Source organism: Cydia splendana, chromosome 8 (assembly GCF_910591565.1).
Source record: "Cydia splendana chromosome 8, ilCydSple1.2, whole genome shotgun sequence".
In the NCBI taxonomy this organism is placed as follows: domain Eukaryota; kingdom Metazoa; phylum Arthropoda; class Insecta; order Lepidoptera; family Tortricidae; genus Cydia; species Cydia splendana.
The window spans coordinates 19,838,752-19,863,498 of NC_085967.1; the positions used below are offsets into that span (position 1 = coordinate 19,838,752).

Here is a 24,747-nt window from a genome sequence, read left to right on the forward strand (position 1 = left end):
GACACCCACCTCGTATTTATGCTGTCCCGTTTCGTTCCTATCTCTAGAAGCGAGATAGGTGCAGTTGCCAAGGAAGGGCATGTCGCCTCCCTCGAACGTGGTATATTGGGCCGGTGAGCCTAAAAGAGGTTCAGACTATAAACCCACCTCGTACTTATGCTGTCCCGTTTCGTTCCTATCTCTAGAAGCGAGATAGGTGCAGTTGCCAAGGAAGGGCATGTCGCCTCCCTCGAACGTGGTATATTGGGCCGGTGAGCCTAAAAGAGGTTCAGACTATAAACCCACCTCGTACTTATGCTGTCCCGTTTCGTTCCTATCTCTAGAAGCGAGATAAGTGCAGTTGCCGAGGAAGGGCATGTCGTCTCCCTCGAACGTGGTATATTGGGCCGGTGAGCCTAAAAGAGGTTCAGACTATAAACCCACCTCGTACTTATGCTGTCCCGTTTCGTTCCTATCTCTAGAAGCGAGATAAGTGCAGTTGCCAAGGCAGGGCATGTCGTCTCCCTCGAACGTGGTATATTGGGCCGGTGAGCCTAAGCCATGGCAGTTACCTAGAAAAAAATATAGGATGAAAGTCTCGCCTTTAATTTACGTAGACGGTATTTGACTACAGACAACTTGTGCAGTTGCAGAATATTTCTTAACGCTTGGAAAAGATCACAAGTATTTCTATAAGATTTGAAAGAAACCAAGACAGTTACGAGTACAAACAGCAACTATTAACTGTCCATCGATGGAGTTTATGCCTTTTGTAATAAGGTTCAGGAACTGTCAGTTAACAGTGTGGGCGATGGTACAAACAGCAACACTCCTAACTGTACATCGCTGGACCTTATTACAAACGGCATAAGGTCGATGTTCAATTAACAGTGTGGGCGATGCGATGGTACCATAGGAATTTAAAGAAATTATAGAGAGTTTTAAAGTGAGAAGCTTTGCGATTTTGAATCAGCACATGAGAAGATTTGACTACATTACAACCTTTTGTAATAAATCTTTGATTTTACATTAAATAAGTTTTTGGCAAAAATTTCATTTTTGGTACAAGCTTTTATCGCTGACTGTACTTTTCTTACGACAGACAACTAATACTCATGGAGACAATTCTAAAACCCCCTAACACAATTCGGTTGCGCTGTTTCATCACAGAGTTCCTATGGCCACCTCCTGTCTCCATCGTCAGATCAGCTCGATGGTACCATAATATTGCATTGTCATCCGATTTATACATGCATGCAAAATTTCAGCTCAATCGGAAACCGGGAAGTGGATCAAATTTAACTTGCAAGATTTGATTACAGACAGACAGCGGTCAGGTGAAACTAAATAAAAGCTTGTAATAGAAACATTGTCTGAGAATCGCGCATGTCTGTCGAGTGCTACTTGTCATCTATATCGCCTAACCCCCTTATTCATAAAACTTTACGGGCCTGATTTAGTTAAATTAAATTTTACTCCCTTTCTCACAAATACATAAGTCAAAATGACAGATAAAGACAAACGATTCATAGCTAATTCAGGTCAGTAACTCATTTATGAATGACGCCATAAGTAGGTACTTACAGTCCAAACATTCCTGTGGTGTGACACACTTATCCCCCTTTCTCAGTTTTCCCTCAGGGCAGTAGCAACCAGGGAAGCATTGTCCGGGCTGCGTGGAGCATGCTTGACGGTTGCCGCTCGTCGAGCATGTTGGCTCACAAGTCTTGCTGTAGCAGTCGTAGTGGACTAGAGGAGCTGGGCAGTCCGCGGCTGAAACAAGAACAGATTACAGATTTTTTTACAAACACTTATTAAAAAGATGTTTTTTGTTCTTTACCTGCAGTTTTGGATATCAATCCAATATGTTAGTAAGTATCTTACAAAAGCTGGTTGTGTGTTAGTTTAGATAAAGAATTTGTCTTAATTGAATTTTTGCCTCACACTAAGTGCGCGTAAAAATGTATATGCTGGAATATAAACGACAATTCAAATCCTCCACGCCGCGATATCCAAGTCCTTGTCCGCGACCAGACACTCCACCACCATTTTCTCAACCAGGAGACACCGGCACTCCTTCTCAGTACGTTACCTGCCGTCGACCATCAGTTCCGTGCATTTGCAGAGCTTAGAACTGTAGGAGTATGATATACTTACGACAGTTCAAATTCATCCTCCACGCTGCAACATCCAAGTCCTTATCAGCTGCTAGACACTCCGCCACCATTTTCTCAACCAGGAGACACCGGCACTCCTCAGTACGTTGCCTGCCGTCGACCATCAGTTTTATCAGGATTATTATTTGTTAGCTTACTTACGCTCGTAGATAAAGATTTTGATTTGGTGATATTTTTTCCTGCCTTCCTCCGTATTGTTGGTGCCTTCCGTCTAGCATCAGCTCTGTGCATTTACAGAGTTTAGACAGTAGATTAGGTGCATGATATAATACTTACGATAGTTCAAATTCATTCTCCACGCTGCAATATCCAAGTCCTTATCGGCAGCTAGACATTCCGCCACCATTTTCTCAACCAGGAGACACCGGCACTCCTCAGTACGTTGCCTGCCGTCGACCATCAGTTCCGTGCATTTGCAGAGCTTAGAACTCAGTTATGATATACTTACGACAGTTCAAATTCATCCTCCACGCTGCAATATCCAAGTCCTTATCGGCAGCTAGACACTCCGCCACCATTTTCTCAACCAGGAGACACCGGCACTCCTCCTCAGTACGTTGCCTGCCGTCGACCATCAGTTCCGTGCATTTGCAGAGCTTAGAACTGTAGGAGTATGATATACTTACGACAGTTCAAATTCATCCTCCACGCTGCAATATCCAAGTCCTTATCAGCTGCTAGACACTCCGCCACCATTTTCTCAACCAGGAGACACCGGCACTCCTCCTCAGTACGTTGCCTGCCGTCGACCATCAGTTCCGTGCATTTGCAGAGCTTAGAACTCTAGGAGTATGATATACTTACGACAGTTCAAATTCATCCTCCACGCTGCAATATCCAAGTCCTTATCGGCAGCTAGACACTCCGCCACCATTTTCTCAACCAGGAGACACCGGCACTCCTCAGTACGTTGCCTGCCGTCGACCATCACTTCCGTGCATTTGCAGAGCTTAGAACTCAGTTATGATATACTTACGACAGTTCAAATTCATCCACCACGCAGCAATATCTAAATCCTTACCGGCAGCTAGACATTCCGCCACCATTTTCTCAACCAGAAGACACCGGCACTCCTCCTCAGTACGTTGCCTGCCGTCGACCATCAGTTCTGTGCATTTGCAGAGCTTAGAACTCTAGGGTTATGATATACTTACGACAGTTCAAATTCATCCACCACGCAGCAATATCTAAATCCTTACCGGCAGCTAGACATTCCGCCACCACTTTCTCAACCAGAAGACACCGGCACTCCTCCTCAGTACGTTGCCTGCCGTCGACCATCAGTTCTGTGCATTTGCAGAGCTTAGAACTCTAGGGTTATGATACCTACGACAGTTCAAATTCATCCTCCACGCTGCAATATCCAAGTCCTTATCGGCAGCTAGACACTCCGCCACCATTTTCTCAACCAGGAGACACCGGCACTCCTCCTCAGTACGTTGCCTGCCGTCGACCATCAATTCTGTGCATTTGCAGAGCTTCTCCAGGCAGATGTTGCGCCATAAGTCTAGGTTGAGGACCTTGGAGCATTTCGAGAGGGGTTCTTTGCTGTTGAGGAAAGTATAGTTTAGTTATCCTCTTGAGTTCTAATGCTTTTTATTCAATAAGTAATTTTAAATATGGGCAATAAAATGTACATAGAGCCTCACGAGCTTAATGCCGTTTAGTACATACTCAGACACTTTTAAGTACATAGAGCCATTGCGTTTTACAAGATACACTCACAATTCTGTAACTAGTAATACGGTGTTTGATGTCATAAGAGCTGAATATTCTTATTTCTATTCGAGTAGTTGTTTCTTACTAAACACTGATCCTGGCAGAATTACCTGCCAGACCAGATGTGATCAGAAATAATAATTTCAGTAAACGTTTAAGTTCGACAGAGAGATAGTTAGAAGAGAGGGGTCCCTTTGTTTCCCATAAAGTTTTAAGTCATAATGTATTGTTTGTCATATTGTCACATATGTCATATAGTCATAAAACTGAAACGGTTAACTTTTCAGGATTTTCGTAAGGTTTTTCTATAGATAGGTTAGGTTAAGTTAGGTTTGTTTTATGGCAATCGTGAAAAGTTACGCGTTTCTGAGGAAAACCAATTATGACTAACGAAAATTCGGACAAACAATATAATATATATTATGACTTAAAACTATTTGGGAAACAATAGAGACCCTTATAAGAAATGTTAGACTCTTAAAATAAGTAGTAAAGGAATACTAGAAACCATAGGGAAAAAAATAAAGAGACACCAAGTATGCTCTAATCTATGTACACGGCAAAACGCAATAATAGAGGTAGAACTCATTGATTTCCTGTCACTCACGTAATGACGTCACACAAGTCCCAAGCTCGCTTCTGCTTCTCAGGCGGGATGACTTTAGTCTCACAAGCCTTCGGCGAGAGTCCGGGCTTGGCCCAGCTTCGTCCGAACTCGTCCACACTGGTCGCTTGCGCACCGTTGGGCATGCGACGGTCGTTGGAGGCGATACCGTCGTAGAAGCCGCAGAGACCGTCTACGTGGTTTAGATGTGATTTGTAAACCTGAAGAAGAATGACGATTAATTTTGTATCCTCCTGAGACCCAGAAGCAATCGTTTTGTTTTTGAAATTGGAACCCTTAGTTACACAATAAAAGTTCAAAATAGATTTTGGAATATGTACAAAAAATTGTACGCAAGGACTTAGGAGGGTATAGCAAACAGTCTGCTTGTTTAAAGTTGTCTGTAAATTTTTTAAAGTCGCAACCTACTGGAACCCAGATTCAGTTGCTCCATCAACCACCACCACTGCGCTACCAAAACTGTTTCGAACCCGGTAAATTACTTTTTTTGGGTCATTGTTACCGACGATAACATCATCTATCTAGGTCATTTGAGAAGTCAGATCCGTCAAGAAGTTAAATTTTCTTACGTCAGACGTTGCTATGCACACCCTAAGACGTGTAGAAAGCCGTTTTTCATAAATTTTCGCGTTTATGTCATAAATGACAGCACAAAACTGACAAATCAGAACACAAAACTTTTTTTTAAATGCGCTTACCCCAACTTTGACATCCCCATCCGTATTATACAGCACGACAAAGTTATATTTCCTGCTCTTGATCGCCAAACCGTTCCCCAACTTGCTGATATCAAAGCTGTTCTTCTGGAAGCAGATCTCGTTGGTTTGCTCGACGGTGTACTCGAAGTTGTCGTACTCTATCATGAGGTTAGGCTTCACGAGGATTAGCTGGTCGTCTTGGCTGACCAGGAGGTGGTTGGAGCAACCGTCGACGCGGCATTTCTTGCGGACTGGGGAAAAAATTTAAACAAAACTAAAATTCGTACATTGATATTGGTGTTGTAAATACAAAACTACTCCTTTAAGGCTTAGGCCAGACACATTAAAATTAGTCTAAATAGAGCGATACATGTCGAGCAAAGTGTTTTGTATGCCCTACCACGTCATTATCACGTCGCTACTCGCGATCACATAGATATTTGTACAAGGAAACAGGGTATTAATACTATTAGTGTTCAAACTGAGTGGATGCTCGAGAAGGGTAACCAGCTGAGCGTGCGGCACGGCAGCTAATGGATAAAAAAATGCCAACGCAATGCGACCGTCGTTATAATTTCTTCTTCAGGGCAAGCTGTTCTAATCCCTTGAAAGGCCGACCGAATCCGCCTCTAGATGCTCGTTACTGAGGCCGCACACATAAAATACTCACGGATGATGGTCCAGTCCCCGAAGGTAGTCTCACGGGCCAGCATATGATAGCAGATGTCGTATTTGTACTCGGAGCCGTCGAAAGTGTTGAACGTGCGTCCGGTGACGTTGCAGAATACGGGACGCTCGGGAGGTGGCACGCAGCCGTATCTGTTGGAGTTATTAGATGATTAGTTTCTTTTAGATTAATAAATAGATGCGACACGATTAAAGAAAGAATTAGAAACAAACAGAAATCGGTGATTACTGAAGAAAATGTTTTCATTTAAGCTTTCCAAGATCTTTTCGAATGGAAAATATATCAGTTAAACAAAAAAAACTTACTGTGGACATTCATTGGCTATAGCAACAGCCTCTAATCTGAGCGAGTATCCTGGAGGACAGACAGGGGTGGAGCAGATCTGCGGAGCACGGGTGATGCCGGGGCGGAGGGGAGGCAGTTTTGGAACGCATCTAAACTGTTGGCACTCTTTGGTGGTGTTTGGTGCGACAGTTGGCAGGGTCGCCTTGTCGAGGGTAAAGCTTTGGGATTGTGAAGAACCTGTGGATAGAGGGATGTAAAGATAGTTAGATATAAGCTTTGTTCAACAACTTACATGCATGGTGATTTAAAAAAAAATAGATAGAGAAACAAAAGAAAAGGAGAAAAACAATCACAGTTGCGTCGTAAATGCATGGACACAAAAAGGACAAATATCGTAGGATCGCCATACACTTCGTAAACTCGCAATCACCATATCCGTTTCTAGATCCTCCCTTAGCGTAACCAGTCTGATAATCAAGGCAAGACTGGATTTGAGATAAGAAATAAACTAGTGGCTCTGTGAGCTGTAGACCTCGCGAGCAGAGCTTTAAATAACATGGTGCTAAGAGCTTTAAATATAGTAAATTAAAAAAAAAACAATACGAAATTTATGTGTAAAAAAATACAAAAAGTTATAATATCCCAGCATACAATTACTGGGGATCGAACCCAGACCCTCTGTGCAAACAGAAAAAGCGAACGTTTACAAACTGAGCCAAATAGTTCTTAGATGGGTTGACGAAATTTAGCTACTCCTTCTCAAATTAAAATTAGTTAAAATTAAATATCTCAATACCTCCGAAACCAGCGAAATAAATTTTCTGAATTTTTGGCCATTTAATCTATAAACATATCTCAAAAAGAAAACACTCGTATGGTACCGATACCACTATTTGTTTAGGCGCGAGCTATCACGACTCCGCCATTTAAAAAAAATTAAAAAAGCCGGACGGACAAAAAAAAAAATATTTAGACATAGAATCCAGTCACAAAATTTCACGAGATTCGGTTAAGAATTGCGTCCTGTAGAGGAGAACATCCGGACATACAAAAGCAAAATGCTCCAGTCGAAACGTAGACCTTCGCTACGCTCCGGTCAATAAATATTTAAAAGACTCACCACCACCATATCCACCTTTCGTGTATCCACCCTTCGTAAATCCACCTTTCGCATATCCACCCTTCGCGTATCCACCGCTAGATCCTCCCTTAGCATATCCAGTTTGATATCGCCTGTAAGACTGGCGCGGACGCGGTGGAGGTAGATCGGAGGTTGATGAACTGGTGTAGTGGGAGGCGATCAGTCGGACTAGGTAGCCTGGTGGGCATTTCACTTCTTCGCATTCTATAGCTAAAAAAAAAAGAGAAAAATACATAGCATTACAGAGCATGACACAATTCGATGTGATAAATAAGCTGATAGGTGTAATTAGCAGTATTTTTGTCCGGAACTCAGAAATGTAGATTCAAAATTCAAATCCCTCATTAGTCACAGTCGATCATAATGTATGTTTTTTTAGGGGTCCGTACCTCAAAAGGAAAAAACGGAACCCTTATAGGATCACTCGTGCGTCTGTCTGTCCGTCCGTCTGTCCGTCTGTCACAGCCTATTTGCTCCGAAACTCAAGGGCGTATTTACCCTAGGGCCATCCGGGCCATGGCCCGGGGCGCCAATCCGCCAGGGGCGGTATATCGGCCGTATGGCGCCCCTGGCGAATTGCATTTTGTTTTTCTTCCTTGACTTCTGGGGCGGCGAAACGTATTGGCCCGGGGCGCGAAATTTCAAAATACGCCCCTGCCGAAACTACTGGACCAATTAAGTTGAAATTTGGTACACATACGTAAATCGGTAACCCAAAGACGGACATGTAACGTCAACAAAAGAATTTTAAACATAAAGGCTACTTTTGGGGGGTAAATGAGAAAATTAAAAAACAAAGTTTTGTAAACTATATCTTGTTATATATCAAACAAAAGGGCTCATTGTAAGAATTTCAAATATATTTTTTTTATAATTTTAGGTTAAGCAGTTTAGAAGTTATTCAAGAAAATAGACAAAAAATGACCATTCCCCCCCCCCTCTATCTCCGAAACTACTCGGCCTAAAATTTTGAAAAAAATAGACAATATAGTTCTCTACCGAAAGATGACAGGAAAACCTACTAGAAATCAACAGTCAAGCGTGAGTCGGATTTAAGAACAAAAATGCGGTGTGGCTTTTGTAGGAACACAACCGCAATGGTTTAAGTGAAACGTGGAGTATACAGCTATTGCTAAGGCCCGAGTTCGATATCCGCATAAGGCCGAAGGGCAGCGTCCCGAAGTGGCGTGCCTTTAGGTTCAAGCGTGAGTCGGGTTGAAGACAAAAATGCGACTACTTAGGCTGTATCTGTCACATAGCCGCAATGGTACTTGTACTATTGATTGATTAGGTACCTACTTGTACTATTGTTACGTGTTTTTAAGAGGAAATGGGACGGCCGCTTCTCCATACAAACGTAGTCCCCATTTTCCTCTCTGGATAATTTCTGGATTATGGAAAATATTTTTACATAATTTGATGTATATTAACCATAGCTAGCAGCTATGCCCTTACGTTTGACATTTTTTAGATTTTTTTAATATTGTAAAAATTAGGAGCGAAAAACCTATTTCATACAATTTTTAAAAGCTCCTAACTTTTATAATAATTAAAAATTAGAAAAAAATCAAACGTCGGGGCATAACAGCTGTGGTTGGTGTACAACAGATTGTACAAAATATTTTGAATAATGTTAATATCCAGAGAGGAAAATAAATGAGAACTACGTTTGTATGAAAAGGCGATTTCGCGCGGGTGCACTTTCGTCTTAAGCACTATAAGTATTATCTCTCTTCGGCCTCCGCGTTTAAAACACTTACGGAAGTTGTGGGAAGCGCGAACCCGTAGGACGCTCCGAGCTTTCAGCCCTACGCAGAGTTCGGCCTTCGATCTTCGCATTTGGACACTTGTATTTAATCTTCCTATCCAAGCTACTTTGCATAGTTGCAGAGATATATGCTACCGCGCCATAACACTTCCTGTTACAGCTGGTTTTTGATCTGACCCATTCGGGTCTTTCAAGACGTTACACGTACAATAAAAAAACATTGTTAAAAATAGTGCGATGTACGGAACCCTTGAAACGCGAGTCCGACTCGCACTTGACCAGTTTTTTGTCTGTTGTGACTAGACATACATATTTGATTTGATAAAGAATAGATGAATTGCAGCAGTTATGCAGTTAAGTATTTACATATAACATGACTGTTTAACATTAATGTTTAGACAATGTAATTTTTATCACTGGTCATGAGCATAACTTTGGTCACTACTCAGGGTGTAATGATCGTGCAATCCCTTTAATTACTAGAACAAATTCCAATCCTTAAAGTATCTTATTGAATATTGACCATCCCCACACTCACGTTTAACGGTGGTAGTGGTAGGTAGAGCAGCAGCTACAGTTGGCACAATGGTAGTCACCACCGGAGGCTCAACTGTTGTCACCACCCAAGGTGCAGTGGTGGAACAATCCCTCTCGTCATCAGGACAATCTTGCAGACTATCCTACTACTTCAACATCCAATCCTTATATAATCTACTCACGTTTAACGGTGGTAGTGGTAGGTAGAGTAGCAGCGACAGTTGGCACAATGGTAGTCACCACCGGAGGCTCAACTGTTGTCACCACCCAAGGTGCAGTGGTGGAACAATCCCTCTCGTCATCAGGACAATCTTGCAGACTATCCTACTACTTCAACATCCAATCCTTATATAATCTACTCACGTTTAACGGTGGTAGTGGTAGGTAGAGTAGCAGCGACAGTTGGCACAATGGTAGTCACCACCGGAGGCTCAACTGTTGTCACCACCCAAGGTGCAGTGGTGGAACAATCCCTCTCGTCATCAGGACAATCTTGCAGACTATCCTACAACTTCAACATCCAATCCTTATATAATCTACTCACGTTTAACGGTGGTAGTGGTAGGTAGAGTAGCAGCGACAGTTGGCACAATGGTAGTCACCACCGGAGGCTCAACTGTTGTCACCACCCAAGGTGCAGTGGTGGAACAATCCCTCTCGTCATCAGGACAATCTTGCAGACTATCCTACTACTTCAACATCCAATCCTTATATAATCTACTCACGTTTAACGGTGGTAGTGGTAGGTAGAGTAGCAGCGACAGTTGGCACAATGGTAGTCACCACTGGAGGCTCAACTGTTGTCACCACCCAAGGTGCAGTCGTGGAACAGTCCCTCTCGTCATCAGGACAGTCTTGGAGACTATCGCACCACTTCTTGATGTCCAGACAGAACTTGCTGGTTGGGCAAATCTTGGTGCCAGCAGGACAGGGCTCGCAGAGACATTCGCAGGTGGATGTCAGTTTTGGTACTAGGTCCTGTGAATAATAGTTGTTCACTAAGACAATATAATGGAAGAATGTCATGAAATTGTCGAACGAAGTTGTGATAAATAAAAGACGTGCCGTACACATTTAATGCAATGATTTTTGGCGCTTTTATACTCGTGGTCGTTAAGTGTCGTCCACGGTAACTATCAATTTTATCGCCAAAGCAAGGGAGTTTCACCATAAAGTATAAAAGCGTCCATTGAGGTACGGGAGCGAAAGAGTCCGCAAACCTAACAGAAGCTAAGTATCGAAAGTGATCGGATCGCCTTTGGGTTAGTTTCAGACATCAGACCCCTGTTTCACCAACTTGACCACTGACACCTGCCACTGACAATTTCCTGTACTTTTCTGGCTCGGTAACAACGGTATATAACGTACAGTCAGCAGCAGAAGTTGCTAAGCGGGCGAGGTGTTCAAAATTACCTTGACACGCTCTTATTCTCTTAATAATAAAGTCGCGTCAAGGTCATTTTGAACACCTCGCCGGCTTAGCAACTTCTGCTGCTGACTGCACAAGTAATAATCAACTAATCATTACTTGTTGAACCAACAATGTAAGGTGAATTGCCAAGCTGGTAAAGTAGGCGCCAGTTGTAAATTATTACAATTTTGACGGCCGGAGTCCTCAAAACTTACCGAAGCACACTTGCACTCCTTGACGGGCTTGCAGTCCGTCACACCACCAAGTTTGCAAACACACTCGTCGCAGTTGGTGCCGCGGAATGATGAGCCAACGGCGTACCTGGCAGGAACAACAATTAGTTATTAGGGTTCCGTACCCAAAGGCAAAAAACGGGACCCTATTACTAAGATTTCACTGTCCGTCTGTCTGTCATCAGGCTGTATCTCATGAACCGTGATAGCTAGACGGGTGATATTTTTTTCTGTTGCCGCTATAACAAATACTAAAAAGTACGGAACCCTCGGTGGGCGAGTGTGACTCGCACTTGACCAGTTTTTACTGTTGCATTATTTTTCGTATATAGGCTGATTTTGTTATGTCTGACCATACTCTGAGGGGTAATGTAGGTTCTTATCTACTAAAAAAGTGATTTAGGCCTTTTTCGTAGTCGGGTATTTGATGTTAAAAAGCACCAGTTAATGAAGTAGAACAGCTGTAGAACGCTATAAAATAATGTCATGTTAGAAAGTTCACAAGAAGCGGGTGATTGCGTGGAATATTTGGCAGTTCCACTGCCCCAGTCGCACGACTGTAGGTATGAGTCACAGCACATGGTGTAGGTATAGTACTTACGTCATAAAACCTTCAACACACGGACACTGGTCTCTTGTCACACAGCCATCGCCGTCGTAATACTTGGCAGTACCGTTGTGGCAGTCGCAGGTTGCTGGCTGTATTCCAGGGCAGAGCACGCAGGCCTCCGTGGTGGGGATGAAAGGTGATTGAGTGGGCTTGGGTGATGTTGCCGCTGGAGATAAAAAAAATATATTTTCACCAGTGGGCTTGGGTGATGTTGCCGCTGGAGATAAAAAAAATATATTTTCACCACACCAGCTCGGAAAGGCTTACTTTGCACTTCAAAAACTGATAGCAAAGTTGCATTTTATCCACATGTGAGGCAAAGTAAACAAATGCAAATTTTGAGTTATTTTCTTATGTTTGCTGGTAGAATTGACTTTTAAATGATGACTTTGGATGATAAATATTTAATAACATTCATTTGGATTTGATTTGGTTTGATTTTGTTTGATATTTTACATTTAACATTTGCTTTGGGTTGGTGTGGTGAAAATTTTTGTGTTTCACTCGGGGGCAAATTTTGTTTAACCCTCGTGCTTTGAAACCCTCGCAACGCTCAAGATTCCATTTTCGAACCACTCGCTACGCTCGTGATTCAAATTTGGAATCTTTCGCTTGCTCGGGTATCAATATTAGCACGAGCGGTTAAACAACAACTTTGCCCCCTTGTAAAACAAATAACTATTTAAGGGAGCATTTGCTACTGAAAGCGAGTAGCAGCACTATTACTTTTTTTATAGTAGTTAAGTGGGTAAGGCTTTCAACGTGACCGTGTGAATACCTAAGCTCATTTTCTTGTACAGTTTATTTACACAATAAACGGAATAAAAAGTTGTGTTTGTTTTGAACTCCTCGGTCAGCAACTTCTGAATTGCTGACTGTAAAAAAACAACAGGAAATCAAGGCTAATATTTAAAAAAGTGAACATTTTATCATAAACGTGTCTCCAAAGTACTTAAGCGGTCTATGACATATCAATCACATACGGCGTCAAAAAAAACCCAATTTTTTCAAAGCAGAGCACATAACTTTAAAAGAAAAATTAAATTTAATAAACAGGGAATATATTTCTTTAAAGTTTTCTTCCTACATTTTTCCCAAGACTAGCTTTTGACACCCTGAAAGGTACTATGAACTACTATTAATTTGAACAGTAGGTATTACTATAATATACTTACGATATGGTTCAAAGCATCCTATAGGCTCGACTCTCATCTCTATGTTGTCCTTCCACTTAGCGGGTAATACCTTCAAGTACCGCGCGTGAATGGGCGGACGGAATTCTGTGGTCACTACACTATCCCTGTTTAAACAATATAAGAAGATTAACGTTGCGAGATGTAAATAACACGTAATTATCTAAAACAGAACTTAATATCGTAAAAATAAGGTTGAAAATTACCACCGACTTAAATTAATACACAACAAGTACCAATAACGACCTATAATAATGTGTGAGAATCGTAAAAGTTAATCCGTAGAATACCACAAGTCGGCCATTACTAATAACCGGTTTAGTGTTCTGACATTATTATATTTCTTGTAGACTAAGAAATCGCCTCGGAAAACGACATAAAATACCTACCATTTGTGGGCAACGAAACTCTTCTAGTTGCCTACTTTGCTGCATCTATTGATCATTCTACCAACTAACTATGCTGGGTTAGCGACCCAAATAGAATCTTGGCCACTGAGCCAGTGAAATAAGTATCTAAGTTTCTTCAACAAATTCCTGGAAACTGGTTACCTGTCGAAGTTGGCGGGAAACAGTTTAGTTGCGCCGGTATCGTCCACAACTGGGTTGAAGGTGGACAAGTCGGACGTGTACATGACGTTGTAGGCAGTCACCCAGCCGTTGACACCGCCTTTGGTCTTGACGCCGGTTACGTTGCGCGGGGCAGTGAAGTCGAACTGGCGACAGAAGTACGTCATTAAAACAAATAATTAAATAACTCGGACGTAGAAATAAAATCGCGGACTGTATCGAAATAGGCTGATTTATTCATCGAAATTAATTCACAGAGAAAATCCCGGCTTCACAATTATAAAAACTAAATAAGTATTCGTTCGTTGCAGGTGAAGTAGGTAAAGACACAAGAATGCCAGCACCCTGCAGTTAGTAACGCGAGAGGCACTCTATGTATCGGGTTATCCTCGACCGTCAAAAGTACCCACGCCCATAGTAACTGAATAGCGATTACTCGAATATGGCGCCATATTTCAAAGACGTACGAAGCCAGATCTTCTTATTCGAAGGCTGACTAGGAAACGTGCCGATTATATTCAAGTAGCGATCAGCTCCGACTTCGCATGGGTTAACAAATTATACCTTCACCTAAACCTTCCTCAAGAATCACTCTATTGATAGGTGAAAACCGCATGAAAATCCGTTCAGTAGTTTTTAAATTTATACAGACCGACGCTGCGGGGAACTTTGTTTTATAAGGTGTAGTGATGAGGTAGAATTTAACCTATGTAAATTGGCTATTTGACTACTAGTCAAATCAGTTTCTTTTTTCTAACTGTCAAAACGATTTTGCTAATATAGAATTTATATGAAAAACTAGCATGTGACGTCACGATAAAATTACCTACTCTTTAGAGTTTTATACGGGTTTTAAAATAGAAATTGTGTCTAAAAATAACTGCTGTCTACGTTTCTTTAATAATCTTCCATTTCTATATTTCATGCATGGTGTAAAATAATTTATTTTAAATACAGTCAAATACCCTATTCCTAGCGCTATTTTCTATGTTGTGCGTACAAGAAAGGGTCCCTGTTGACTCACCATGATCCACTCTCCAGGCGTGCTGTATAAAGGCCTCCATCCTCTCTGGCCCGAAAGCGCGAAGTACTTCCTATCCTCGTTTTTGGAGCTGACTTCGATGCTCTCAATGGGGAGGTCAGCCGCTAGCCCGAGGGGTTCCGTGCACTGAAGGGGCGCGAGCGTGGTTGTCGGCACCGCTGTTGGAAAACATGCTTTATTGTAAGTAAATAAAGATTTCACCGAAATAAACTTTCACGATGTCTGTGAGTGGGCGCGAAGCGTGAGCGAGGAGGCGTCTCCGTTTCAGATATGGCAAAAATGCTTTCGTGTTTCTGCCTGTTCTTTTAATGGTAGAGCGGTAGGGAATCAGCTCAAGGAGCTCCTAGTTCACTAAACCAAACTAGTTACTCTGTGACCGGTAGACCTTGCCTCACGCAGAAAAGCGAGGCAATATTGTTGTTTTGATTGTATAGATAAATCTTCAAAACCCGAAAGGTAGTGCTGGTGGCCTAGCGGTATGAGCGTGCGACTTTCAATCCTGAGGTCGCGGATTCAAACCTCGGCTCGTACCAATGAGTTTTTCGGAACTATGATTTGATATTTGTCAGTCGCTTTTCGGTGAAGGAAAACACCGTGAGGAAACCGGACTAATCCCAATAAGGCCTAGTTTCTCCTCTGGGTTGAAAGGTCGCTTTCGTAAAAACTAGTACCTACGTCAAATCATGAGATTAGTTGTCAAGCGGACCCCAGGCTCCCATGATCCGTGGCAAAATGCCGGGATAACGCGAGGAGGAAGAAGAAGAGAAAACTACTCACGATAAGGTTCGAAGCAGCCTATAGGCTCGACTCTCATCTCAATGTTGTCCTTCCACTTGGCCGGTAACACCTTCAAGTACCGCGCGTGTATGGGCGGACGGAACTCCGTGGTGACCACACTGTCTCTGTTAAAATAGTAATGAGAACTTATGTACCACAAATCTAGATCCGTTGGTACTTGGTACAGTCAGCAGCAGAAGTTGCTAAGCGGGCGAGGTGTTCAAAATTACCTTGAAACGCTCTTATTCTCTTAATAATAAAGTCGCGTCAAGATGATTTTGAACACCTGGCTCGCTTAGCAACTTCTGCTACTGACTGGTCGGCCAAAGTGGACAAATATACCTATCGTAATACACCTTTTGCTACCGTAGATATACGGATGTTTTCCAATATATTTTGCTACTTTGGAAGTCACTATCTATGTAGGTATATATATAGCTTTTATGAAAATTGATGCAAACCAAAATTATATTGCCTAAACCAGAGGTCATGGTCAATTTGTCCTGTTTTCATTATCATCGATATATTTCATTTTGAACCTTAACTAATAATACCAAAGTGTACTAAGATATTTTGCATTTTTTCTATGGGAGATACGATAACTAGCACTAAAATGGTCTAGATTCAAGTATTCCATTATTTATTTGTACATACACTTAGGACTAATATATAAAACATAAATGACTAAAATACATAAATCTCAAAATGGTCTCATTGAATGATGCGATTTAGCGAGGTAATTGTATACAGGGTGTCCCTAAAACCAAGGCCAAGACTTTTTTAAGAATTATGTTTATAAAAGGTATATAAAAGTGCCGATATCTCAAAAACTATGACGTTTTCATTAAGGTTAAATTTGCTTAATCTTGTAGCCCATCATCTGTTCTATAAGCCCTTTAAGTCTTGGCATTAGGTTTAGGGACACCCGATGTAACACATCAAATAAATATCAAAAAACGGAGCTGAATGGATTCCTTGGGTTACCTGTCGAAGTTGGCGGGGAACAGTTTAGGTGCGCCGGCATCGTCCACTACTGGGGTGAAAGTGTTCAGGTCGGATGTATACATGACGGTGTATGCCGTCACCCAACCGTTCGGGCCGCCAGCAGTCTTGATACCGGTGATATTGCGAGGGGCGGTGAAGTCGAACTGATAAAGAAAAGGTAAATTATTATTTATTTTATTTAGCTACTTACATATTGTTTGAGAATGTTGATGTATACGCCATACGATTAAAGAAAAGGTGCAAGTCATTAACTTCTTAACCGCCAAAGACTTCAACTGACGCTCGCGGCCACAGCCCAATATCAACCTTCGTCTATTAGACAAGGTTCACGATGATGCACTGCTTACGATAGACGTAGCGTTCAAAGGGTTAAGTGTATATTCTTATAATGTGGTAATGGACTAAATGGACTTTATAAACAGGTAAATATGGGCTACGTTCGAGCCGACCGTTTTTAGACCACATTTCTCTGAAAAAATATACTTCACAGATATGTTGGGTAGCCCGTGTTAAATTTGTATGCAAGAACTGTATATGGGCTTTTGGATAGGTCTTACTCAATAAGTAACTAAGGTAGAATTTAGAAATTATAGACGTAATTTGAAGGTAGTTCAGTGAAAAACCGTAAATTTAAGAGGTTGTGATGCTCATTGTAATTTACATAGTATGAATCTGCTAAGCCGCACTCTGCAGCTTTCACAAACCCTCCCCATTATTAATGCCCATTTAAAAAAAAATTATAGGATTTTTTTTTTTTACACAAATTGAAATTGCCCCATGGTAAGCTCAAGAAGGCTTGTGTTGTGGGTACTCTGATAACGATATATATAATATATAAATACTTAAATACATAGAAAACAACCATGACTTAGGAACAAATATCTGTGCTCATCACCCAAATAAATGCCCTTACCAGGATTTGAATCCGGTACCATCGGCTTCATAGGCAGAGTCACTACCACTAGGTCAGACCGGTCGTCATTTTCACTCCAGATTAACCCGTTTACTAAATTTTGTACACCTACCATGATCCATTCGCCGGGCGTGCTGTACAAAGGCTTCCATCCTCTTTGCCCTGACAGCGCGAAGTACTTTCTATCTTCACTCTTGGAGCTCACTTCGATGCTCTCGATGGGGAGGTCAGCCGCCAAACCGAGGGGCTCCGTGCATTGCAGGGGAGAGAGTGTTGTCGTGGGTGTCGCTGTAAGACAAGAAACCTTATAGTCTTGCGACTTAGCGTGGTACTCCACCTGTCCACTGTGCAATTTCATTGTCCAATGTGTATTTGCGTCTCACAATTTGCTTAGTGACACACACACACACACACACACACACACACACACACACACACACACACACACGCACACAGACACACATGCACACTGGACATGCACATGCACATGCCTCTGGTAAATTATACGCCCTTTAAAAACTATATCTTTATATCCTTTCAGGTACACGGAAAATTAGGTGGTGTTCCGATAACTTGGAAAGCGTGCGCAAGGCCGAAGCCAATGCGTATGTCTTTGTGAAAAAGGTAACAATGAAATGTTCGGGGTACGATGAACTGGTAATGGTTATTGGGTGATTGCGAGGGAATGGGTGATTAATAAAAATGACATGTATAAAAAACCATATTTATGTTTAAAATACTCACGGTACGGTTCAAAGCAGCCTATAGGCTCGATTCTCATCTCAATGTTGTTTTTCCATTTGGCTGGCAACACTTTCAGATATCGTGCGTGTATGGGTGGACGGAACTCCGTGGTGACCACACTATCCCTATTAAAACACATAAATATTGTACAGTGAACCTTTAAAAAAATGAGATATAACGAGATGTTAAAAAACATCGCAAACTTGGTACCCATTATTGGTAAAGATACGATTTTTAGGGTTCCGTACCTCAAGAGGAAAAAAAGGAACCTTTATAGGATCACTCGTGCGTCTATCTGTCTGTCCCCCCCCCCCCATTTATCTCCGAAACTACTGGGTCTAAAATTTTGAAAAAAATACACAAAATATTTCTTTACCTATAGATGATAGGAAAACCTATGAGAAATGTGCAGTCAAGCGTATTTTTAGTGTTATTGCTATTGCTTGCATGGCGTTTGAACACGTAGACTTACGTAAGTTTACGTGTACATATTATTTTGTATTGAGGTGTCTTGGGTGGACACAGTTTGAATTAAAATTCCTAAAGTTACCTGTCGAAGTTGGCAGGGAAGATCACAGGCGCACCGGACGAGTCCACTACCGGGTGGAAAGTGGACAAGTCGGTCGTGTACATAACCGTGTAGGCAGTCACCCAGCTGTTGACGCCGCCTTTTGTCTTGATACCAGTTATGTTGCGCGGTGCGGTGAAGTCGAACTGGTAATTGATAGGAAAAAATAATGTTATGATTGTGGATTTTCTAAATAAACGCCACAGCTGTTGGGATAAGTTGTCTTTAGTAAACGAGTAAGGCACTCATATGTACCGGTCAGCGCCCGATTTCATTTTGTTAAAATGTTTCCCGATTGAAACTTGCATAGCGCGCTCTGTAAGAAACACTGCGCCCGATCTTTTTACACAGAGAGCAGATGTGCAGATATGAAAATTGCTAAATTTACTGAAAGAAAAGATCTCGAACAACGTACATGAATGAAAGGAAGTTTCTATCTTGGATTTTTTTCCAAAATAAATTGACTAAACTGAAATATTCCAAGGGCACCTTCTGCGTACTAATGTAATGATTCCAAAACCGTGAAACTTTTCATGGGCACATCAGAATGCAGAAACCTTCCTTCTATAGTAAGTACTAATTGGTTTCTGTGCTAATCAATTAGATAGCTAAGATGGACGTCGTTATAAGATCTCTAGCGCTAATGTTATTCCAGATTTGCCCCTTGCAGCCACTTGATGCTTGTCTACTTACCATAATCCATTCCCCGGGCGTGCTGTACAACGGCCGCCATCCCCTCTGTCCCGTCAGCGCGAAATACTTCCTATCCTCGCTGTTGGAGCTCACTTCAATGCTGTCAATGGGCAAGTCGGCTGCTAGTCCGAGAGGCTCCGTGCATTGTAAGGGCTCGAGCTGCATAAATACAATACTTTTACTGGCGCAGTCAGTAGGATGAGACGTGATTGGTTGCAATGAAACATGTATATTCATGGTTGTTTGCCATTAAAAAAAACAATTACGATTAAATTGAATACGAGCAGACGACCACTGAGACATGGATCAGGGACCCATTTCATGAAAGCTTGTAAATTCGAGTTATTTTTTCACCTCCATTGTAGAATGACAATTTCATTTACGTAGCTTTCATGGTATGGGCCACTGCAATTTTAGTCGTTTTATGCCGCTGCTGCAGCTGAATAGCGGACCCGACGAAAACCAAAAGACTAAGTTTAACCAGAATAAGGCTAGAAGCGTTCCTATACTAACATATCAACAAAACATAGGAAAAAAAATCCGATGCTTTACTGGTGAATAATTTCCAATAATTGAGTCCTAAGATTTAACTCTATTAGTATTTGTGACGGATCTATATCTGAATCCCTAAAGTCTTTTATCCTATCTTTGCATTTCCTTATATTGTTTGTCATAATAATCAGTTGTCCTAACACTAAAAACCCTAATTTTGTTTTCCCTATTATTGATTACTTATCCTGTGTTATTAAGCATATTTTCTTTTTTGCGAGGGTCGCAGTTCTAACCCTAACCTAACCCACTTTTGTGGCAGCAAGTTCTAAAACCTAACCATTTTTCAGAACCTTACATTATGGAAAATAATCGTTATGACAATTGATCGTTAGGGCATGTGTTAGGGGTGTGGTGTTTCGGAGATTCCGGGGCAACCTGCCGAACCCTACACCAAGTCAGACGACGCAACGGAGCCACGCTGTTACGTCGTCGCCCAAATTTAATGTTTAATTTGTGTTTGGTTTTTATTTGTAGTTTTGTTGTTGTTTTCTTGTATTCTTATTTTGTAGTTTCACAGTGCCTTAGTTTTTACTGTAATGCTGTGTCACTTATTTGAGTAATAAATAAATAAATAAATAAATGTGCCCATTAGGACAAACCAGTTAGGGCAAGTGACTTTAGGACAAACGTTGTTAGGGATTCAGAATGACACCCTTTGTGACTTACCGTGGTAGCAACAGTAGTAGTAGTGGTGGTGGTAGCATCTCCACAGCCAATCAGCTCGAAGCGTACAGCAATATTGTCGTGCCAGGTTAGAGGCTTGATGCGAACGAACTTCGCTTCAATCGGGGGTGTGAACATCTGTTTTACTGCGCCGATGTGGTCCACTGGGCCGCGGAATACCTGGGAAAATTTTACGGTTAAGTGGAAATTGCTAATGCGAAAAGTACTTTGATCAGAATGCATCAAGATAATGTGTAGACGTGGTGTCGACACATGAAGAGTGATTTACACTACAAATACTGTTGGTCGTCGAAACTGGTGGTTGGATTACTGTGACGTTTTTTTATGTGGACTTACCTGATCAATACTTAAGAGTTAAGACCAAATTATCAAATAGTGAAGTGAGACAGTATAAGGCCATATTTTTCTGGTTTTCCAATGACATTCAACAATTTATGAACAATTTAATAGTCGATGTTTATAAAAAAATTAAATTAAAAATAACATTTATTTCAGACATAAGTCCATCGAGTCGAGTTATGGTCAAGGCCGGTGCCTTAATGATTTCGTTGTTTAATATATTATGTATTATATGTATAATATTGCGATAGATAAACACTTTACAACTTGAAAAGTTTATTGGATCTAAGGAGCTATGTTCTACTTAGGCTAGAAACTATGCTTAAAATTATTTCATCTAATATAAATTTACCTGTCGGTCACCCTTCGGTCCCTCCACATACGAAAACACATGCCCGTCATCGCCGTACATGACCTCATAACTGGTCACGTATTGGTCATACATCGGGCTGCCTTGCAAGATCACGCCGTATATCGGTTGGGCGGTAGGCAGTTCCACTTGGATGAATTGGTCTGTGTCTAGGTTGGCTGGAAGCCAGCTTCCTCCTGGAGATTGAAAATATTTTTGTAGGGTAAAGACAAAAATTGTTTCATGGTAAGTGAACTGATGAAAAATGATAATTTGATTTAGAAACGCCTGTTAATGCTGAGTATAGGATATAATTTGACTGTTATTTAAAATACATTATTTTACACCATGCATGAAATAAAGCACTAAAAGATTAATAGAGAAACGTAGACAGCAGTTATTAGTGTTCCGTACAAAACTTTGTTCACGGAACACTTATAGGATCACTTGGGTCTTGTTTTTAGAGACTATTTCTATTTTAAAACCCATGTAAAACTATAAAGAGTAGGTAATTTGATTGTGACGTCACGTGCTAGTGTTTCATATAAATTCCATAGTAGCAACATCGTTTTGACAGTTCGAAAAAGGAAACTGATTTGACTACAAGTCAAATACCCTATTGTACAAGAATCTAATCATATAATGATCTTATCGTGTATACCTTCAAATCAGAGCGAGCTAAAACTATTTAAGTCAATTTAAGGAGAAAATTATGCAACGGTAACGAAATTTTTTTATACAATACGATGTTAAGTTCTTAGTCTCTACTTTAATCCACTATGACAAGAAACATTGGCCTGGAGGATGCATCTGCTGGACGAATGACTTGTAGGCTAGAAAACAATTGGGTCACACAAAATCGAACTAGGGGTCGAGGCGAGTCAAGACCGAGATACGTGGAAAGGGAGGACGTAAGTCTTTCTGGGGGAGTGGGGTACTAGACTCATATAAATACAATAGAAATAGGTACCTATCCCACCAACGAGAAAGGTTCCGCATACCGCATACAATCACTCCATTTATCAGACATGAAACTCTTAGGCCCATTTCAAAATGTATTCGTTCATTATTCGTCTAAATATCATCTTCCTGGCGTTAAAAAGCGACTGTTAAATGTCAAATGATATATCGTACATAAGTTCCGAAAAACTCATTCGTACGAGCCAAGGTTAAAAACCCGCGACCTCCGACCCTTCTTCTTTCTTTCCTTCGGTCTTCGACGCTCTTCGTCTACCAACGCTTTTCCATTCGTCTAAACGCTTACCAGAATCCCCTTCAGGCTTTCCGTTGAGCTTGGCGTATTGCGGTGAGAAATGCTCGTTGTCGACCGAACTGGCGATGAATGACGAGGCAGGCAGCGGTTCTCCTTGCCACAGTAGATTCTTGTATCTGGATACCAAACCATAAATTATGAATAATTATGACATACATGTCGATATTTTTTGTATATGTCACCGTAAGATTGTAAATACCATTTACTTGCGCATTGTGCGAATTGTACAAATTCTGAATTTAAATGTACCTATTTTATTTGTTTCAATAGGCAATAGATGGCAAAAGTTATCGTCAGAAATACGTCTCAATTTATTGATGAAATGATTGTCTGAGGAATTTCACAAAACATTAGAGCAAAAGCTCACTCTGCACTGCATTTGACAGAACAAAGTTGAGAAGTAATGTAACTTCATATTTTCATAGGAATGTGACATTTATGATGGCGCTTTATTGCAAAGTCTATGCAGAATTCGATTAGTCTGACTGGAACCTTTCTGGGCTACATTCAGGCGGCGGTGACACCGTGGTCTTCACAATCAAAGGCGCCACTGTCGTGGTAACTGTAGTAGGATGAGTGGCGGGCGTCGGGAATATCATGGGCAGATGGGAGGGCCCTGGGGGCAGAGCGACGGAGACGCATTCGCTGGTGTCGCAGTGGAGGGCGTTGTCGAGGCACTGGCATTTCTTGCATTGCTCGTTTACTACACCGCCCGGCTGTAAACACAAATATTTGTATTATGGCTTTCTATTCGTTGTTTATTTTAATTTAGATTGTTATTGATTAGATTGGACTACAGGTTTCCTAAATAAAAATTGTTGAAAGTATATTTTCGCGAAAAACAAAGAATGCTGAAACCTAATAATAGTAATATGTGGTGCGGTGACCAGGATCATTACAAAAAATCTTAAAAGTATTTTGTTTTAAATTTCGGAGCACATTTTTAGATTTTCTCGTTTTTTTTTTATTGAATACACATGTATTTTTGGTTCCTGTGTGTACAATAGAACAAATGTATTCAAACGTACCTTTATAACTTGTCCTTCATAATCGCAGGTGCAATCTTTGAGCGGCACACACGTCTTCTCGTCGCGCCAGCGCGAGGAAAACTCGCATTTTATATTGGCAACCGACTGGTCCACGCAGCCTTCAATGCATTTCTGCAAATATTTAAAAAACAGGCTTAGTTAATCACAATCTTAAACTTTTCGGCGTGAGGTTTATTTCATAAAGGTAAATTGGGCGTATTTTCATTCAATCGTGAACCTGTTTTGATACAAATACGATTTAGAGGCTCCTCCTCTTGCTAAATCTGTATGACCTATTTACAACTTAGCATATAAATAAAATATAAATAGAAATTAGTGTGCATAGAAATTTGTATGCAGGGTGCAGGGCGGTACCTTTTATCTGCAGACGACTAAGTATACAAAAATATTACTTATCATTTAGGAATTGTACATTAAAGAGAGTGAAACAGGAGTTGAAATATTTTTTCCTACCTCTCCAAACTTGGACCGTACTTTCTTAACGACCGCCATCATGAAGTGGTCACAGAGGCTGTCGCACGGGTATGCGCACTTTTTGAAAACCTGTCCTGGAGGACAGAGGCTTGGCGTTGTCGTGCTAGTGTTGTAGATGATTATGTATAAGGAATTGTTACCTCTCCAAACTTGCACTGTCCTTTCTTCATGACCGCCATCTTGAAGTGGTCGCAGAGGCTGTCGCACGGATACGCGCACTTTTTGAAAACCTGTCCTGGAGGACAGAGGCTTGGCGTTGTGGTGGCTAGTGTTGTAGATGATTATGTATAAGGAATTGTTACCTCTCCAAACTTGCACTGTCCTTTCTTCACGACCGCCATCTTGAAGTGGTCACAGAGGCTGTCGCACGGGTACGCACACTTTTTGAACATCTGTCCTGGAGGGCAGACGCTCGGCGTTGTTGGCGTGGATGGTGTGGTAGGTGCGGTGTGTGTTGTGGCTGTGGTAAAACGTATATAAATACAACCCAAAATGCTATTTATTTGATCAAATACCGTTAAAAAAGTTATGTAATTCGACATTAAGAGACCATATACATCTCTAAGTAATTGTAATACTTACATTAGTTTGAATTGTTAGTTTTATTTTATAAAAATGTGGATGTATTGTTATTTTATTATTTTTGCTTATA

At 41.2% G+C, this 24,747-nt stretch overlaps 1 protein-coding gene across 1 annotated transcript in view; it reads right to left on the minus strand.

The window, feature by feature from the left end:
- Window positions 1–24,747, minus strand: part of LOC134793098 (hemocytin) — a 98,763-nt gene that overhangs the window by 22,708 nt on the left and 51,308 nt on the right. The window contains exons 36-66 of the mRNA XM_063764623.1: window positions 24,398–24,555; window positions 24,236–24,364; window positions 23,601–23,732; window positions 23,065–23,288; window positions 22,564–22,688; window positions 21,303–21,496; window positions 20,594–20,770; window positions 19,376–19,534; window positions 18,665–18,828; window positions 18,115–18,239; window positions 17,483–17,658; window positions 16,437–16,600; window positions 15,453–15,577; window positions 14,658–14,833; window positions 13,616–13,779; window positions 13,047–13,171; window positions 11,863–12,037; window positions 11,244–11,349; window positions 10,350–10,595; window positions 9,619–9,760; window positions 7,292–7,522; window positions 6,192–6,408; window positions 5,869–6,017; window positions 5,199–5,449; window positions 4,483–4,700; window positions 3,487–3,704; window positions 3,356–3,442; window positions 3,212–3,264; window positions 2,783–2,939; window positions 1,564–1,752; window positions 424–551 (exon numbers count right to left, since the gene is read on the minus strand). Of these exons, the coding sequence (XP_063620693.1) occupies window positions 424–551; window positions 1,564–1,752; window positions 2,783–2,939; window positions 3,212–3,264; window positions 3,356–3,442; window positions 3,487–3,704; window positions 4,483–4,700; window positions 5,199–5,449; window positions 5,869–6,017; window positions 6,192–6,408; window positions 7,292–7,522; window positions 9,619–9,760; window positions 10,350–10,595; window positions 11,244–11,349; window positions 11,863–12,037; window positions 13,047–13,171; window positions 13,616–13,779; window positions 14,658–14,833; window positions 15,453–15,577; window positions 16,437–16,600; window positions 17,483–17,658; window positions 18,115–18,239; window positions 18,665–18,828; window positions 19,376–19,534; window positions 20,594–20,770; window positions 21,303–21,496; window positions 22,564–22,688; window positions 23,065–23,288; window positions 23,601–23,732; window positions 24,236–24,364; window positions 24,398–24,555 (5,084 nt within the window). The remainder of the gene's footprint in view (window positions 1–423; window positions 552–1,563; window positions 1,753–2,782; window positions 2,940–3,211; window positions 3,265–3,355; window positions 3,443–3,486; window positions 3,705–4,482; window positions 4,701–5,198; window positions 5,450–5,868; window positions 6,018–6,191; window positions 6,409–7,291; window positions 7,523–9,618; window positions 9,761–10,349; window positions 10,596–11,243; window positions 11,350–11,862; window positions 12,038–13,046; window positions 13,172–13,615; window positions 13,780–14,657; window positions 14,834–15,452; window positions 15,578–16,436; window positions 16,601–17,482; window positions 17,659–18,114; window positions 18,240–18,664; window positions 18,829–19,375; window positions 19,535–20,593; window positions 20,771–21,302; window positions 21,497–22,563; window positions 22,689–23,064; window positions 23,289–23,600; window positions 23,733–24,235; window positions 24,365–24,397; window positions 24,556–24,747) is intronic.